Genomic DNA, 19,136 nt, shown 5'->3' with positions numbered 1-19,136 from the left:
ATATATAATCATAGGGCTACAGTTATGTTTATTAGAGCTGTATGACTAATTAATTTGGAATATATGAGATGATTGAACAAGTTAAGTGGCAAAAAAAACAATATGTTTATTAGAGCACTATGACTAATTAATTTTGCAAATATGAGATGATTGAACAAGCTAGTGGCAGAAAACAAATATCTTTGCTAATTGAGACGGTCAACATTCGGCTTTAAATGGTTAAGCAGTGAACCTTTTTTCTTTATCTTCATCAGCTTAAGTAGACCATGATTTTTAGGAGTTATGGAAAGTAGATAGTGTTACGTGATTCAGTCAATGAGGCGATTCTGTTCGCCTTTTCTGTTTCGGATAACTGAAAAAGTCTGTTAAGCATGGGTTGGAGATTTTCAGATCCTAAGAAATTGGATCTAAAACATATACTGCCTTCACCTGAAAATATTCAGTCAAACAAATCTGTTAAACTCCATTGCCAATCATTATTGCTTCAAATCAATGGCTAGTTGGCATTTGACAATTTTCTCTGCTTCTGAAACAGATCTACAGCAGTTCACATTTTCAGATCCTTTGCAGTTTTGGACGGCCAGGAATCCAGCATGTCAATGGCTGATGGAGCAGAGGATAGGTTTCACATCAGAACATGGCTGTTGAGCCTTCTAACATGTGATCACGCACTTAACAATAATGCTGTACCGGCTAATGCATTATAAACTACTCCATTTTCTGCATCAGTTCAGCTCTGCTTAACCAGCTAGCCTGTGTGATTGCTGCTCTAATCATTTTTCTTCTGGCGGTTGGCAATGGCAGGAGCAGCAGCAGCATTGACTTGATTAGTTTTTGGCAGGGTTCTTTCAGATTTGGGGATCTACGGCATCGTCCTTTCCATCTCACCGATCGGTGATACCGTTCGTCTTGTCGCCTAATTAACACATGGATTTTCATTCAACGTGGTGGTTAAAGAGAGGCGAAACGTATGGTATTCTTCATGGCAAAGAGGTTCAGAGCATTGTCTCTTCTGAATTATGGTAGGTTGCAAATGTGATATAGGTTTTTTTTTTGTGGTTCATGAGCTGATTATTTGGTTGGTAAGATTACTTGCGATCACGACAAAGAACCAAACCGGTAGCAAATACTTCTTTTTTCTGAAAGATCAAACCGGTAGCAAATCATTTGCTCAGTAGCGGCAGATTCTCTGAACTTCTTTGTTCCCTTTTTTTCCCATTGAAATTTTGGTCTTTCTCTTGTTCTGTTGCTCATCACTAATTAAAGCTATCCTTGACTTGATATGCTTCTTCTAATTAAGGTGACTCGAGGTGAAATTAAAAGCATATGTTGTCCTTAAACAACAGCTAATTAAGTGATTAACACGATGCACACTTGGTTGATGACAAGTGGCTGTTTCTGTTAGTCTAATTAAGCTTCTCAGGCATGTCATGGACTGAAGCTTTTCGAGTGTGTTTTTTCACCTGTATAATACTCGCAATTTGCCCTGGTATACACGTGACATACTTGAAAGCTCCAGTATAATCGGCACTAATTAATGAGAGCATCTCCTGTCACTTAAACCACAATTAACAAACACGATGAGTACTGTTCGACAAGTACAAGTTGTTGTACCTTCATCATGAACATAAACTAGACAGTAAGAAAACCATAAAATCTGCAATGCCATCTAGCATCTCTTTTGGTTTCTAGAGGTTGCAGGTTGTAACATGACACTTGTGGCACATACTAGTCCACTAGGTAGAAAGAATCTACGATTAAGATTAGCATGGATGTATTAAAGAAAAACATTGTTCTTGCTAGCAAGCTCTACTTGGATCAGAATGAACATGACTAAATCACAGGTTATACTCTGGGGAGTTTCTCACAAACCGTACAACTTGCAGGCTTTGTCATGTGAAAATCCTCTTGCATTATGGTTTTAGTACAGTGTCATGCGAGTCATGCCACTGATTATTTAATTTATTTCATTCACATCTCCGAGCAAAACAATAATTAGCTGAACTAAAACATGTCACCAAATTTCACAAGGAACATTCTGGACTATGACTCTAACTTGATCTTAAATTTTGAGATCGAGTACAGCAGTAAACCATTGTCACATTGTGGAATGCAAAATGTGTTTGTGATATCCAACTTCAGCTCTGACCAAGTGGCCGCCCAGTTAGTACAAGTCTGTCAAGATTTTCCAAGTAATTTTCAGTCAACTCCATTGTACAAGAAACACACACAAGCAGTTCATAGAGAACACAAGCTGAATTCTTTTTAAGATATTTCACCGGTTGATTGTCGCGAATTATTTATTCTGTGCCTCTAAAAATAAATTTTCTAAAAAAACTTACTGCATTGCATAGATTCCTTGTTCTGAGCTATCAAACTATTTAATTTGTTATATTTATAATCATGTTGATAATATACTATAATAATCTAGTTAATCTGCTTCAACCCGCTAGAAAACCATCAGCTAGTATATCCGGTCTCTGCCGCTCACAGGATCAAATGCCAAAACTGCCAACGGTCAAGTCCTTTATATCTTAAGTTAATCTCCTCGCGTGTACTGTCAGTAACCGTCCTATAACATTAATTAACACTCCTAATTACGGTTTAAAAAAACACACCTAAACTGTACGGTTACCTCTGCAGCCCTGGCCAGAAGAACAGTGAAACTGAAGACTGAAGAGATTCGCGGCCGGCCGGTCAAAAGACTGACCAAACCAAACCGGCAATGGCCGGTGGATGCAGAGGAACAGCGCTAGTAGTATCGGGAACTGCGACTCTGCCGATGCAGCAAGCTATTGACGGTTAAATTAGTTAGGGAATGCTTGCACAGTCAAACCCTACAAGAGATAGGCAGATGAAGTTGATAGCTAGCCACCTTGCAATGCTTTGTTCCATAGTTTCAGGAAAAGAAATATAATTTCTGATAATGAATTTGGACAAGCTTGAAAGTTTGAACGGGTCGTTTTATCCTTTGTCAAATGACTCAACTGTCGTGGCTAGATTGGACACTTGTTTCTTCCGTGGTTACTGTTTTTTGAAACGGATTTTCTTGTTTGAAGAGAGTTTTTGAAGGAAAATGTCTGAAGAGAATGTGCCTGTAATTGTTCAGAACTTCAGATAAGAAGTGTCAGTCTCCAGAAGAAGCTGATGTAAGAACTTGTACTAGTACTAATCGACTGGTTGGATGCTAGTGGAAAAATCGCTAGGCTAAAACCAAGAGTAATTTTCAGATCACATCTCCTGTCCACTGGACCTGAACTGCGTGTGAAACCAAACCACACCCAAGAGCGATCGGCAGTCATACTTATTACAGACAGAATCACAGAAATGAGGAGCTGTGCACTGTGCTCGTGTCAAAAATACCACATTTTATACAGGAGTTCATGAAATCTGCAAGAGGTGATCCACTGTGAAGAGACAAAAAGTGAAATTCGATCGTTTGATGCAGTGCAAGGGCTGCCGCTTTGGTGAACCATTGCATGCGCTTTAGGGGGGCAGCACAATATCGAAATGCCGCTGAGCTTTTTCTGCAAGTCCAACAAAGTAGAGTACTACGGTGTACTACTACTCCTCCACTTGTCTATTGCATTTGCAGGTTTTTGCAGCACGCTTCATAGGCATTCGCGTCTGCTTGCGAGAGTGCAGAGACACAGTGTGGTCACTCTCAGAGCATATTATAATCTTATGTAGAGGAGAGAGGTAGAACAAAGTCAAAGGGGTTGGCTCTCATGCAAGAGCTAGTTTAACATAATCTCCAAGACAAATGCATTAAATGTATAAGTGAGAAATAGAGAGAGGAAAAAAAAATTGTAGCTAACCTTACAGCTAATCTATCTATTATATAATTAAAGGAATAGAAAAAGGAGCCTTCACGTTCGCTTTCATGGCTTAGAAATTCTCACATTAATCAGAGAAAAAGAAAAAACAGAGTCCATATAGAAATACAATTTAGAAATAGCTAAAATCTGGAATTAAAAATTAAAAAATAAGGAATATTAGAAGAGGAGACTAGAGTCCATATAGAAATACACTTTAGAAATAGTTGAAATTCGGAATTAAAAAATAAGGAATATTATAAGAAGAGTATAGAGTCCATATAGAAATACAATTAGGAAATAATAGAAATTCGGAACTAAAAATAAGGAATATTAGAAGTAGAGTATAGAGTCCATATAGAAATACAATTAGGAAATAATAGAAATTTTGAATTAAAAATAAGGAATATTAGAAGTAGAGTATAGAGTCCATATAGAAATATAATTAAGAAAAAAAATAGAAATTTCGGAATTAAAAAATAAGAAATATTAGAAGTAGAGTATAGAGTCCTTATAGGAATTTAAAACTAACTAAAATTCAGAAAAAAAAGGAGCCTCCACGTTCGCTCTCATGACCTAGAAATTCTCACATTAATCAGAGAAAAAGAAAAGGCAGAGTCCATATAGTAATACAATTTAGAAATAGCTGAAATTCATAATTAAAAAATAAGGAATATTAAAAGAGGAGACTAGAGTCTATATAGAAATACAATTTAAAAATAGTTGAAATTCGGAATTAAAAAATAAGGAATATTAGAAGAGGAGACTAGAGTCCATATAGAAATACAATTTAGAAATAGTTGAAATTAGGAATTAAGAAATAAAGAATATTAGAAGAGGAGACTAGAGTCCATATAGAAATACAATTAGGAAATAACTAAAATTCGGAATTAAAAATAAGAAATATTAGAAGTAGAGTATAGAGTCCATATAGAAATACAATTAGGAAATAACCGAAATTCGAAATTAAAAATAAGAAATATTAGAAGTAGAGTATAGAGTCCATATAGAAATACAATTAAGAAAAAAAAAAGAAATTTGGAATTAAAAACAAGGAATATTAGAAGTAGAGTATAAAGTTTATATTGGAATTTAAAACCAACTAAAATTCAGAATAAAAAGGAGCCTCCACGTTCGCTCTCATGGCCTAGAAATTCTCACATTAATCAGAGAAAAAAAAAAGCATAGTCCATATAGAAATACAATTTAGAAATAGCTGAAATTCAGAATTAAAAAATAAGAAATATTAGAAGAGGAGACTAGAGTAGTTATTACACATTAGTAGTTTTGAAAAGTTATTACAAAATTTAAAATTATGTTGTTATTGTAATATATTTTAATAATATAATGAGAAAAATATGTGCTATTATATGAGAGAAAATATAATGATGCTAGCCGCGCAATCTGCGCGGGCCACCATGCTAGTTTATTATATATGTTAGCTTTAAGATGAGCTAATAGTAAGAAATGATCTATACTATTATCCTTGCTCTCATCACTGAAGTCAAAAGCTACATGCACGCACTGATCTGCGAGCAATGTCCAGGAATCATGCCACTGATCCATCGGGTTAATCGTACTTAAGTCTTATCTAAAATTCCAGGTCGTACTGTACTACTACTACTACTTTGCTGTTCTGTGGACAGTAATACCTGGAGCAGTCAGCAGATCACCATGGGAAAAAAAACAGTTCATCCAACTAATTTAACCAATTGGCAAGTTGGGAGACTTGATAATCATAAATTTATCTTGAAAAAGAAATGATGTTTTCTAGCTTAGATCAGCAGCCTAAGCTGATGTAGTAGAAGGCTGCGGCGTGTTCTTACCGGCGAGCACAGCCTCGCCGTTGAAATCAACGGCCGGGCAATTCTCAGGTAGAGCCACACCGATCTATTATACTCCTTCCGTCCCAAAAAAATCAACCTGAACGAAAATATGATCTCTTTACAATGAATCTACACAGAAGTCACATGTTAGTTTTTTTTTTACGAAGGAAGTAAGTTTTTAATTGTCACGCAAGGTTAGTTCCACCTCGCGCGACCGCAAGCGAGTCGTCCCGTGAGCCGCCGTCGCCATCGTCCTGGTAAGTCGTCGGCGACGGCAAGTCTCTGCCGCTGATGGTGCTTGTCGCGCAGTGCGACGCGACACGAAGTTAGCATCAGCTGCAGCGAAATTGAGAAACGGGAACATGTTTTACATAACCAAACCGATCAGTTCAACCCATATTGCGTTATGGGCTGGTCCAAGTGAAGCTCGTAGTGATTTCCTTTTTTTGGGCCAAGAACTCGACGGCTCGACAAATGGATAGTTGGGCCCATCTGGTGAACGGGCTGGTGCTAGAGTACTAGTGGAAATCTTTTTTCGAAACTTGTGAGCTAAGAATCAAATTCGTGTAGTAAAGGTCTAACCTCACAATTGTCCATGGCAGCATAATGCATAACCTTACAAGTTATTATCCATAGCACATCAGTTACATTACATACAGATTTTAGGCCTGTTCACTTTGATGCAAAAAAAAACCTTACTAAATTTTAGCAATTGCTAAAATTTTGGCAACTTGCTAAAATTTTGATAGGATTTTTTATATAGTTACCAAAATTTGCTAGCAAAATAAATGTAGCCACTTTTTTTTTTGACAACTTTACCAAAATTTAGTAAGGTTGAAAATGGCACCAAAGTAAACAGGCCCTTTAAACCATATGTTTTAAGGAGTTTAACGAGATGAATCTTATTTCTAACTCGTGATGTTAATAGGTTGAACCAAGCTAGCTCGTTAACTTAACGACTCTTACGAGTTGGCTCGTTAGCTATCGCGACCCTGGCAGATAACAACGCCAGCCTGGCTGGTCGTCTACTTGACGAGTGATGATGAGTTGATGGCTGATGAGGGTACCACACTACCACAGTCCAAATCAGGGCCGTGGAATGCACTCTCCATTTTGGCCGCTCTAGCCAGAAGAAAATCGGAAATCGGCCGGGACAGACAAACTCCATCACCAAGTGCCGCTCGTGGCGGCCGTGGGTTCCGCACTTCCGCTGCATGCCTGTATGTCACGGGTAGCATGATTCGGCTCACATCTTCTGTCATTATGATATTATCATTATAGCTACTGACACGTAAAACAATAGAATATTGAGATCCGCATATCAGTGACTATAACGATAATAATATTATGGTAAATAGTCATCAACCTAGCTAGTGTGTCTCTGTAGCATTTGAAACATAATTCATCACATTATTAATACAAATCATCTACTTAGTTATATATAAAAGTAATTATTTTGAAAAAAAAATAAAAGTTAACTTAATAGCTTAAATTAAGCTTAGCTTAATCGTCTAAACAATGGCAAACAATGTCACAGAGGGAAGCTCTCTGATACCGTATTTCTATAAATACGGAGATTCTGCAGTAACAATGTAATGAGTAAGTTGAAAAAAAGAACATGACACAAAACATGGCTAATTAGTATCCTTTCGTTCTAGAATACAATAACTGATGAATATAGATAAATGCATATTTAAATTCGTAAATAAAAGCAAGTAAAATAGCAGGTTGTAATTAAGCTAATGTCACGCCCAGAAATTCACGAACCAGAATTTCTAAGCTGAATGTGTATTAAACCCCTGTCCAGAACCAGCCAGGGTACACAAACGACAATTGTTGACATACAGATCCACGTCTTACAAAAATATAAAAGATTACAAATGCAGCGGAAAAGATAAAAGCGAGCTAAACCGGGAAGCTTGACTTGAGCAGCGGGGCGACTCCATTCCACAGGCAATCCTTGACGGCAGCGACGGAACCAACCTCTCTGAGACGGCTCCAACTGAGAAGAACTTCAACTCTGTTGTGGGGGAAAAGAGAGCAAGACTGAGTACTACCCACTGTACTCAGCAAGTCATACCGGAAGAGGAGGTATGATGCAGGATATAACCAAAGGAGGCTACGAGGTTCATTTGCATAAAGCAGGCATTTAAAACCAGTAGTTGAAAACAGTAAAAACAGTTGTAGTAATTAAGTAATATTAACCAGTCACTGTCCAACGCTACATCACGTTGTAACAGGCCCAACCAACCACCTGAACTACACCAGCTCATTAAGCTAAACTAGGGGGTGAGACTAATCACGGTGAATCTGGTCGACCGCCCATAACCGCGGGCACGGCTATTCGAATAGTTTTACTCTGATCAGAGGTGTACAACTGTACCCACAAGACACAGCCCCACGACACGTTCCCGTGCGCCGACATGCTACCACGACATACCGGAAAGAGGCCGTGACAGGACCCTTCGCATAACCCCCTCTAACCGATCGCACCACACCTTAGGGTTCGCCCCCGCCCCCAGCAGGCAACGGGCAGCCCCCCTTTCGTGCCGCAGTGAATTCGGAAGCCGATCAACCGGACACCCCGGCCGACCCAACTCTATCACGCCCACCCTCGCCTGGGTACGTCGGCTAGAGAAAAGCTACACTACAAGTCCAGCCGTTGCCCACGCTGGCTTGTGGTAAGTACGATAAATTCTTCCAGGGTTTCCCGTGAACCGGTCCTTAATCGCCATGGGCACAACTAGCAAACCATGCACCCACAGCCCACCGTGCAGTGTATTTTAATAAGCCAACACCATTACGGTGCCACTAATCCAAAGCTATTGCCAATAATCAAAGTCTATGCTTTAATGAGATTCCCTTTTTGTGTACTAGTAGAACTAAGCATGGCTAAGCATTTCCTAAACCAACATCTAATCATTTTGATACCCAAGTTATCAATGGCATAAGGTAAACAATGTATGGCTGAGTAATAGGACCCATCCCACATGACATTGTAAAAGAGTGCAACATTTGATAGAAATGCAGGGTGTTTGTAAATTGGGTACAATATGATCAAATGTAAAGCATGACTTACCTTGCTCTCGCACTGATGAGACCACAACAACTTCTTCGAGAAACCGCGGATCGACGAAACGACCGAAATCTACGCGACAAACAAAGCACACAAGCAAAGCAGGCTATAAGACTACTGAAACAGGAAACAAAACCATTTTTAATGGATTCTATGCATTTTTATGAATTTAATGAGACTTGAATGGACTTAATCGGAGCTCGGATGAATTAGATATAATTTTTAGAAGATTATCTGTGTTTATTACTATAACAAAAAGTCCTTAAATAATTTATCGCGCAATAAATCCCAGGGCTGGCGTCATCTAAGGGGGGGGCGGCTGCGCCGACAGGTGGGCCCCGCTTGTCAGCGGCTCAAGAGAGAGAGGGGGCGCCGGCACGTGGGCCCCACTGGCAGTGGCACAAGGCGGGAGGGGGTGCGGCTGGCAGGCGGGTCCCACCGGCCGCGGCTCCAAAGGGGGGGTGGCGCCTGGCTCGGCTCGGCTCCGAGCCGACCGGCCGGCCATGGGGCAGCGGCGCGCGTGGAGCTGGCGGCGGCACACGGTTATCGGCGGCGGCGCGGGAGTCGGAGGCAACGGCTGGAAGCGGCGGCGTGGGAGGCGGCGGCGTCGGCCGAAGGCGACGGCGAGTGCGTGGAGAGGGGCGGCGCAAACGAGAGAGAGGGGAAAAGGGAGGAGAGGGGATCCTCACCGGCGAGCACGGCGGCCGGCGCGAAGGATGAAGGCGGCGGCGATGACCCAACGAGCGGAGGGGCAGACGGGCGGCGATTGCACCTACGGAGGAAAATGGAGAGGAATTAGGGGTTGGGAGGAAGCCCACGGCAGCTAGCGTGGCCGGCCGGAGATGGGAAGGGCGGCGAAATTCACCGGCGCACGGAGAGAGAGGCGTTCCGGCGGCAGGATTGGATGGGGATGCGGCGGCCGAGGTAGCTTTGGCGGCGGAGAAGCTAACGGCGGCGGCGGATTGGCTCGGCGGCGGCGCTAGAGGAGATCGGCGCGGGCGCGGTAGAAGGCATGCGAGAACGCGGCAAAAAAGGGAAAAGGGAGAGTGGGACGCGGGGAAGCTTTATAGGGGCTCGGGAGGGGCGGTCACGGCCGGGAAGCCCCCCGATTTGGCCGGCGACGTGGGGGAGGGAGAGAGAGAGAGAGAAAGAAAGAGAGAGAGAGAGAGACGGATTCAAAACCGAATCCCGCCCTCTCGGGCCGCGCACGCGGGGCGGGAAGGCGTGGGGAAGGGAGCGGCGACGTGGGCACGGTGACGTGGGGCGAGTGGACGAGGTGGGGCGCCGGCGGTGCGGGCGGTTGGAGCTCCGGCTCCAACGGTCGGAGGTAGGAGACGACCGACAGGTGGGCCCCACCTGTCGGCGCCCGAAGGAGAGAGGGAGGGAGGGAGGACTTTGGGGAGGGGAGGAGAAGCGGGCCGGCGCGGGAAGGAATGGGCCGACGGCCCAAGAAAAGGAAAAAGGAGGAAAAAGAAAAGAGAAAAGGGAAAAAGGATTTTCCCAGGGGGATTTAATATTGCTTGTGCTCAATTTTAATTGGTTAAAATTATTTCCAAGGCTCTGAAAATTCCACTAAAAATCCTGTTAGCATATTTTGACATGTAGAACCCAAGAAAAATTCCACATGTCCGCTCCGATTATTATTTGCATTTATTAATTAAGGATTCAACTCTAGGTTAATTCAACAATTTCTTTAGGCGATTTATTTAACAAATTTTAAAGCTAAAAAGGGGAACTTCAGGGCGTGACAGCTAACCACAAGCACATGTCACTATTACAAAACATCAAATAGATGCCAACACTATAGATGTCGGAAGTGATAAAACTGGCACCTGTAGTGTCTTTCTCACCCACTCACCCTTGAGCCTGCCAAAATGCTATAGTTTTTAATATATTGCATGTGTAGAGAGAAGAAAAACATGCTACAGTTTTTAATATATTGCATGTGTATGATAGATAGGTCAAGTATTAATGGTATAATACATATCTATACGAAACTATGTACATATAGGCTATTAAATTAGCTGTAGATTTTTTTAGAGCTAGTGGTTGACTACTCCTATTCATCCCAAAATATAAAGGATTTTTATTGGATTTTACACATTCTAACTTCTTCAGACTCGTGGAATAGAATGTTATCATATTCACTTAAAATACTTTATATTTTGAGACATAAAATATAGTTTTAAAACTTACTCTGAGTTGCTGCTATCTATGTCCTAAAATCATTGTAATTCTAAGTTATTTAGTATAACTAAGGTTTGAGGAGAAAAACTACGATGCACCTCGTTATGTTGTATACTCGTTCCGTCCCAAAAAAAAGACAACCTTGTAATATGATGGGATATATCTATCCAGATTCGTTGTACTAAGATGTATTACATCCTAATACGATGTTGGCTTTTTTTTTACGGAGGAAATAGGTAAGAGTAGGAGGGTGGTTAAGAGTAAAATGTGAAAAAAAATTGAATGAGAAGTGATTGATAGAACAATTAGTAATATATGGTAACAATTATTTTTTAGATAATTTTTTTGGAGAAAAGGCGCAAAGCGCCCAACTTTTTACTAGAAATCATATGAGTTCATACAACAATAAACAAAATAAACGCGAAAAGGCTGGGGATTTTCCAGCTTATATGAGGCGCAAACATGCAACACGCATAGCACTTAGACAGCGCAAAGTCTACACACAATTAACAAGTCTGGCACCGCGGACAATTCTGAAGGATTAAGACAATTTTTTTAGGCTGTGTTTAGATTGGCCCAAAGTTTAGAATTTGGTTGAAATTAGAGACGATGTGACTGAAAAGTTGTGTGTGTATGAAATGTTTGATGTGATGGAAAGTTGGAAGTTTGAAAAAAAAAACTTTGCAACTAAACACACCCTTAGATAAATTTTAATTCTAAAAATATAATTACTATGAGATCGGATGTGCTGTATTTTAGGACGGAAAACCGAGGCGGCTACACTGGAAGGCCGCTGAAACCTCGGCTGGTTTTTGCGGTCCCCTCGCGCGGTCCAGCCGCTGCTCGGCGTTGCTCCGACCTACCTGAGCTCCCGAACCCAGTCCAAGCCGGGTTGTACGGGAACCACCGACACTTTCTCTGTCAAAACTAGCTGGAACTATTACATGGCGCTCACACCAACACAATGACAGGTAGCGACCCGTGATTTGGGTGGTGGTGATCGCACCAACCCAAGTGTACTCCACCGAGAACCAGCTCCGTAAATGGGACAAAACCCAACCCCACTCACTAAGGCTCATGAGTGGAATCACTCCAAAGGTGGGGTTAATTGCATTTGGTCTTGTGGATATGCACGTGATTTGTCCCTACTGTTTACTACCACTCTTTCTGATCTATGTAGATAAGACCAGAAACAACTTTGTAACAGAATTATCCTATCTAGGAATACATTTATATCGCTCTCTTTTATATTATAGGTCATGCTTTAATTTTTTTTATAGCTAAACTTTTTATAGTTTGATTGAATTTATAAAAAAAAAATGTAACAACATTTTCAACACAAAACATACATATTATCAAAATAATTAAAACTACTAATTTGATATTGTAGATATTATTAAAATTTCCTATAAATTTAATTAAACTTGAAAAAATCATAAAAAAATCAAAGAGATATGTAATATAAAGTAGTTAATACACTAGTAAGAGACATGAGAAAAAACTACGTTCACCATATACAATATGCCTCAAATCAAAATATAAAGATTACAACTTAGTGTAGTACCGGAGTCATGGATGCATGACCCTATTCAACAGGATACAAATTTTTAATATCCACGAATATAAGTTCGGTGTTACGTGTGCAGTGGTGTAGTGGTGCGCAGTATCCGCATATGCGTTTGCTGTGTGCCCGCGAAAAAAAACAGAGTACTGTTTACCCTGACACGTACAAAGCCTGTAAACAAACGTGCCACGTCATATCGTGCGGCGCGGAGGAATAAATACAGGAGGTGCAAGCGGCACGCTGGGGCAGAAGGCAGGCAAAAGGCACACTCATTCGCGGGCCGCACGTGCAGCGGCGGCGCGGCGCGGGTGGATCGCCGACGGCGAGAGGAGCAATGGTGGCGCCCGGCGGCGGAGGAGGAGGGGCGGCGTCGTGGCCGTCGGAGGGGGAGGTAAGGTGCCCCGCCCCAGTGGCATTGGTCGCTCTCGTAGAGCGGTGCGGGTGGTTCCGATCCCGCGCGGCCCCGTAGATTTTTCGCGTTTCTGCTTCAGTGCTTTGTTTGATTTGGGGGGCGAATGCTTGCGGGGCTGGGGATCGCGACTTCTCCGGCGAAATATTGCTGCGCCGGCGGCAGCACCGGCGGGGCGGTGACCCCCCGTGGCCATCGATCGATGGCGGCGTCACAGTGTAGTAGAATTACCTGCTTTCCCACTGCTTGGTTGGTGGTCAATCTACATCTAATTACCATGTTTGCAAAAACATTCAAATATGCACCTCTTTTATTATTATTGTTGTTGTTGTTGTTGTTGTTGTTATTTGGAAAGGAATCGATTTTAGTTTTTCAGTTTGGTAGAGTGGTGGTGCATAATAAAAGAGAGGAAAGTATGGATTGGCAGTACACGTGAGATGGTAATGTTAGCTCGAATTGATGTGGCAACCATGGTCCATGGATGCTAGCACTTATTGAGAATTGATGTGAATTTTGGGATAAGATAATGTGGTACCTTTGCTTGTGCTTTCTGATGATGTGTCGAAGAGGGAAGGGGTGGATGTGCACTATGCTTTTGGACTATGTAGTGATGTGGATGGCTTCAGGATACGATACAATGTGCTGTAGTTTTCAAACAGCTGTATTTTTTTTTGACAAGTCATCTGCTCCCAACTAAATCTGAATCTTTTCTGGTGTTCCAGCAGCATGAGACCATGTTTAGCCCAATGAGTCTTGAAGATAGTTCTAGCCAAGGAGCAATGAGTTTTTCTCCTATCAGCTCGAGTTTTGATATAACCAATCTGACATGCGGAATTTAAATTGCTCTAGTGAAAGTTGCATGGCCTTGAATATCCTTTTATTTTCTTTTAACTACATTGTTGAACTTACACGTTACTATACATCTATGATAGGAGTAGCTTAGAGTACTCAACTAGGTTCATCCTGTTATGTATGGTCATCTTATCCTTCTCAATTGTTTCTGATGATGCAGCTTGATGTTGTTCGAGCAAAGGTAGTGGAGATTAGTGGAAGGGGTGCAGGAGAGGTCAGGGTGGTTGCTTGCCCCTACAGGATTTGCCCTCTGGGGGCTCACATCGATCATCAGGTAACTTTGTAGATATTATGTCCTTGATGTTTTCATTTTTCAGAAGAGTGACCCACTGTTAAGACTGTTGTATAAACTGTATGTTTGCAAATTATTTTAATGTGTTCTTATATTAAATTTGTATATGTGTATAGTCAGGCAGCAATGTAGCATAAATGGCATGTGCTTTAATGTCATATCGTCGCCGCATAAATGTGACATAATTGGACTGTTCTATACATGTGTGGAATGAGTTGATGAGACCTTGATGATTTTCAGGGGGAGTGTTAAGTACTTGACAATAAACCTAGCTATAAGAATTTTCCTCTGCAAATGTTGGAAATATATTAGCACTAGCATAGTGGTGGTGATTTTTCCTACAAATAGAATAAAGCTCCCACTTGGGTTTGTATTTGGAGAGTCTTTGGATTAAGTCTGTAAACCTGAGTTTATTTGAGTTACAAAGCAGATCCATCAATATTGGTGGAATTCAATTTCTCTTTATTTCTGAGCAGCACACGTAGTAATTCTTTAAAAGGGTGGAAGTTGCATAAACTGCTAATTTACTTAGTTTCGTGGGAATAAATTTTCAGGTCATAACATATTAAATCAGTCAGCAGTAAGAGAAAAGTTCTGTATATTGGATCATCACCATCTCTAACTGACTAGAATCAACACAAACATCCTTGCAGTAACTATTTTTTTTACCAGTTCTTAACCTGTTGTTGGCGGTATCTACCTTAGGTTATACTCTACCTAAGGTAATGAATTAGTTTTATCATTTCAAAAATTGCTGGATACCCTCTAATGTTAAATAATTCACTTCAAGGAGAGCTATATTAGTTGGGTATTTATGGAAATGTGTTCCCATGAACACCTTATTGTTACAAATATCATGGGTTGACTTCAATTCAAAAGAACCTCTGCAAGGGATATGGTGGTTGGCTAACTTCTATTCTGTTCTGCATTACGGCAGGGTGGAACTGTCACAGCTATGACCATTAATTATGGTGTACTTCTCGGTTTTGTGGCCTCTGATGATGCCGAGGTGAGTTATTGTGCTTAAACACTTTTATCTGTATGCTCCCCTGAAATTCCAAGTTAAGTTCTTTGTGCCAAAATAACATACCATCCTCCCTTAATTGCCCCTTTTCCCCTTTCTTTCTCCTACCTTTTCTGAATATACATCAATCAGAACATATTGTCTCCATTCAAATGATAATTTCTACACGCTGACTCACTCACATTATCCATCCTGTCATAAAAAAATATGCTTATATATAACACTGGTAATCCTCTGGTTTGTTTTACAGATTTCACTCCAATCTGGTCAATTCGAAGGTGTGATACGATTCAGGTATGTTTGCGGTTGCACCATGTTTTGGTGTTCTTGGTTAACATCAAATAGCATAGCCAGCTGATTCATCCATGCGCAACTTTGACAAAATGCACTTTTTTTTTCAAATCTCTGTTAGCCTTTTTTTTTTTTCCAATAGACGTGCTGCCTCACCTATTTCTCATTGTTCTGTTCACCCTTTTTGTTATAGCTGTGTTTCCATCACTAAATCCTCGCTTTGTTAAATTAGACGACACTCGTTTACGTGTTTCACCACTTCAACAGAGTTGATGACTTGCAAAAGCCCATTGAAAACCCAGAAAACATAAACTGGGAGAGCTATGCAAGAGGTGCTGTTTATGCCCTGCAAAATTTTGGATATGATCTCAAGAAGGTGACTTTTACATTTAATAATTCAAAGTCCAGAATATCTTATGCTTTAAATAATATTGACAGATGACTTCTTGTAGGGTATTATAGGATATATTTCTGGTGTGAAAGGACTTGACAGTTCAGGGCTCAGTTCATCTGCAGCAGTAAGCTAACTGATATGTCATGTATATTTGAGTTAAAATTGCTGGCACAATCATCTGTAATATGTAGAAAACTGGAAATATGAGTTTAGTGCCAACCTAGTTGTGAATCGAATATGCAGTATTTCATAATCATGACATATACTTGGCTCACATTTGACTTGGAGTTCAAAGCAAATTTGTGAAGCTACTAACTTTGTACTAGTATCTTCTAAACCTTCAGCTCACCATAACAAGGACAGAAACTTCCAGTTCTTACTCTAGGTTCTCAAAAGAATTATTAATATAATTGATACTTTGGTTAGTTATGTGATCATCAAATGCCTATTTCTGTATGCTCCTCATCAGGTCGGGATTGCCTATTTGATGGCTTTAGAAAATGTGAATGATCTGGTTGTATCACCAGTGGACAACATTCAGTTGGACAAGTGAGTTTGTTTCCTTTTAGTAAGCATTCCATGTGGACTAACATTATGAATTCATACATGGGATCCAGAACAGTTCTAATTTCAAGTATCTATGTTGAAGTCCCCACAACTATCTACTATTGCCATGTTCTAAAGCAACAATCAAATATTGCTACATAAGATTTATTAGCTCATTGAGTCATGGTCACTAGCAGAGTTCTTAATTTCATATCCCTATTTGTCAGGTCCATCGAAAATAAATATTTGGGTCTTGAAAATGGTATTCTGGATCCATCAGCTATTTTGCTCTCACGGTATGGCTATCTCACCTTCATGGACTGCAAGGTAGTACTTTCCCTTGTATTTTCTGAAAGTCTACTATTTTAGTAATATATTCAGTATGACTTCTGTTTTTTCAAAGTTTTGAGACTGGTATATCATTTTTTCTGTAAAAAAGGCTTTTTTTTATTCACACAAGTTCATTTTTTATGATATTGCATTGGGTCCATATAATTATTTCAATCCTTCTCGACAATTCTTTCTTTGTTTTGTGGTTTCATTGCGCATAGTTTTAGAAAATGTGCACTTCAATGCTCTCTGTTAGCATTTATAGTGACTGAGACTCTCTTTGCTTGAGTAGACCGCCACACATTCCTACGTCTACTTCTCAGTGTTGAGTAAAAGTCAGCAATGTCAAGGAGAACTACCATTCAAGATTTTGTTAGCCTTTTCAGGGCTGCAACATAACCTACCGAAGAAGAGTGGATATAATACGCGAGTTTTTGAGTGCAAAGAGGCTGCCCGTGCTCTTTTATGGTGAGCTTTGTTTGAGTATAACAAATTCTGTCAGGCAAATATGCATCTTGTTCAGTTTGCAGATTCGTCTATGATGGATGTTGGCAGATTTTTTGTTCAGAACATACCCAATTTCAATTATCATTTTGTTGTTTGAATTCCCAGTGCTTCAGGCTGTGAAGATGCATCAAGTATTCTTCGTAATGGTAAACTATTTATATGTACTTTTTGTTATGACCAACTCTAAAATTTAAGGTTGATACCATTTTGTTTTCTTCTAACACAGTTAACCCAGCCATATACGAGGCTCAGAAGGTTGTCATTTGAATTCTCTCTCTTAAAATATTTTCTTACTTGTACCATATTTTGAATCTGAATACATTCCATCACACTCTTTTCTTGCAGTGTATATTAGAAGAAAATCTCGCTAGGAGAGCTGAGCACTACTTCTCTGAGATGAAGCGAGTTGTCAAGGGTGAGCACAACCAAATATTTTTCCGTGCGCTCTTTTAGTATTTGGTCCACTCATTTAAATTTCTACTCGATGCATATGTACTTTCATGAACACAAATAGCAAATTACGTAATAATTAGCGATTGTACTACTTGCTGTAGACCTTACATCATGAAGAACTATATTTGCACACTTCTGCTACCTCTATTGTCTCCATAGATGAACTGCCTTTACTACTAAAATTTGGCATTCGTTGTGACTTAACTTAAAGCCATATATGCAAAAGAAAGAGGCAAGATTATGATATTCTTTCTTGTGTTCCAATACGCACGAGGAATCAACATATTGAGTTGTCATCTTAGGAATCAAAATGCTTAGTAGAGTACATATATTCTTCGAACCTGCATCTTTACCAAATTTGAACTGAAAGTGCAATGACATATTATAGTATAACAATATCCGGATACTCTGTGTTCAGGAAGAGATGCGTGGGCTCGTGGAGATCTTCGTGAGTTTGGCCAGCTGATCTCTGCATCTGGTCGCAGCTCCATACTGAACTATGAATGCGGTATGTCGATCGCACGTTAGACATCTGAGATAATAACCATCACTAAAAACTCAATGGCTGCTTGCTCTCACAAATTGGCAGGGAGCAAGGAGATGATCCAGCTGTACGAGATCCTCCTCAAGGCACCCGGCGTCCTCGGCGCGCGGTTCAGCGGCGCCGGCTTCAGAGGCTGCTGCCTCGCCGTCGTGGAGAGCGGCCACGCGGAGGCGGCGGCGGCGTTCGTCCGGGCCGAGTACGAGAAGGCGCAGCCGGAGCTGGTGAGCAAGATCCCGCCGGGCCGCCGCGTGCTGGTCTGCGAGCCCGGTGACGGCGCCCGCGTCATATAGCTCACCGCCCACCGCCGTTCTGCCGGTCTCGCCGGAGCAGCCTCGCATTGCCGTGCCCGGCGCGCCGCGAAGGCGGTGGCGTCGTGGCGACGCCGGCGTGCAAGGATGGACGGTGGTCGCTTGGGCCTCGGCGCGGCGAGCTCCCCCGGTTTACGCGTACGGAGCTTGGCTAGTTCCAGTTGAGACTTGAGAGTGGGTGTAATGGTAATGGTATAGGTACGAACTGTCCGTGTGTATACGGGTACAGACTACAGAGTGCCAGCTTTTGTCCGTGTATGTGTAGAACCAATTGATGATCAATTTTTGATAAATATCTCAGCAATAAGCAGCGACGTAGATATGTACTATTACATGATGACTACGATTGCATTGCACCGATGATGAAAAGGCGTTATCGTTCTTGCCACTAATTTGATGGTGCACTTGTTATTTTTCAGTCCATATTTCTTTCGCGAGGATTTTTTTTCAGTTGGTATTCCCAAACATGTTCCATGGTCAGAACGTAATAAGCAGAGAAAAAATTGATAGCGCATAAGCCCAACGTGAGATGATAGCGCATAAGCTTAGCCCACCAATGTTACAAGCAAAGGGTTAGAAATCTGGAATAGAGGGGCTGAGACATGGTAGTTTGGAAACATAGGAAAAGTCCAACTTATGTTTCTTAACTACTCCCTCCGTTCCCCGTTACAGAATATAAAGATTTTTAAGGTTGAACACATGTATTAATAAAATAGAT

The 19,136-nt window shown here is 41.0% G+C and overlaps 1 protein-coding gene across 1 annotated transcript; it reads left to right on the top strand.

Annotated features, from left to right (window-relative positions):
* The first annotated feature begins 12,715 nt into the window (after nt 1-12,715).
* LOC4336928 (galacturonokinase) lies at nt 12,716-18,750 on the top strand. Its single transcript, XM_015781287.2, has 14 exons — nt 12,716-12,859; nt 13,890-14,003; nt 14,959-15,030; nt 15,296-15,339; nt 15,604-15,712; nt 15,789-15,854; nt 16,200-16,279; nt 16,504-16,603; nt 16,899-17,074; nt 17,219-17,259; nt 17,340-17,368; nt 17,459-17,528; nt 17,985-18,074; nt 18,156-18,750. Exons 1-14 carry the CDS (start codon nt 12,803-12,805, stop codon nt 18,398-18,400), a joined length of 1,293 nt encoding a protein of 430 aa, XP_015636773.1. The 5' UTR covers nt 12,716-12,802; the 3' UTR covers nt 18,401-18,750.
* The last annotated feature ends 386 nt before the right edge of the window (nt 18,751-19,136 follow it).

This window comes from Oryza sativa, chromosome 4, assembly GCF_034140825.1.
Source record: "Oryza sativa Japonica Group chromosome 4, ASM3414082v1".
NCBI classification, from domain to species: Eukaryota; Viridiplantae; Streptophyta; class Magnoliopsida; order Poales; family Poaceae; genus Oryza; species Oryza sativa.
Note: the sequence above shows the minus strand (reverse complement) of the source record. Positions and strands in the feature narration are given on the sequence as shown.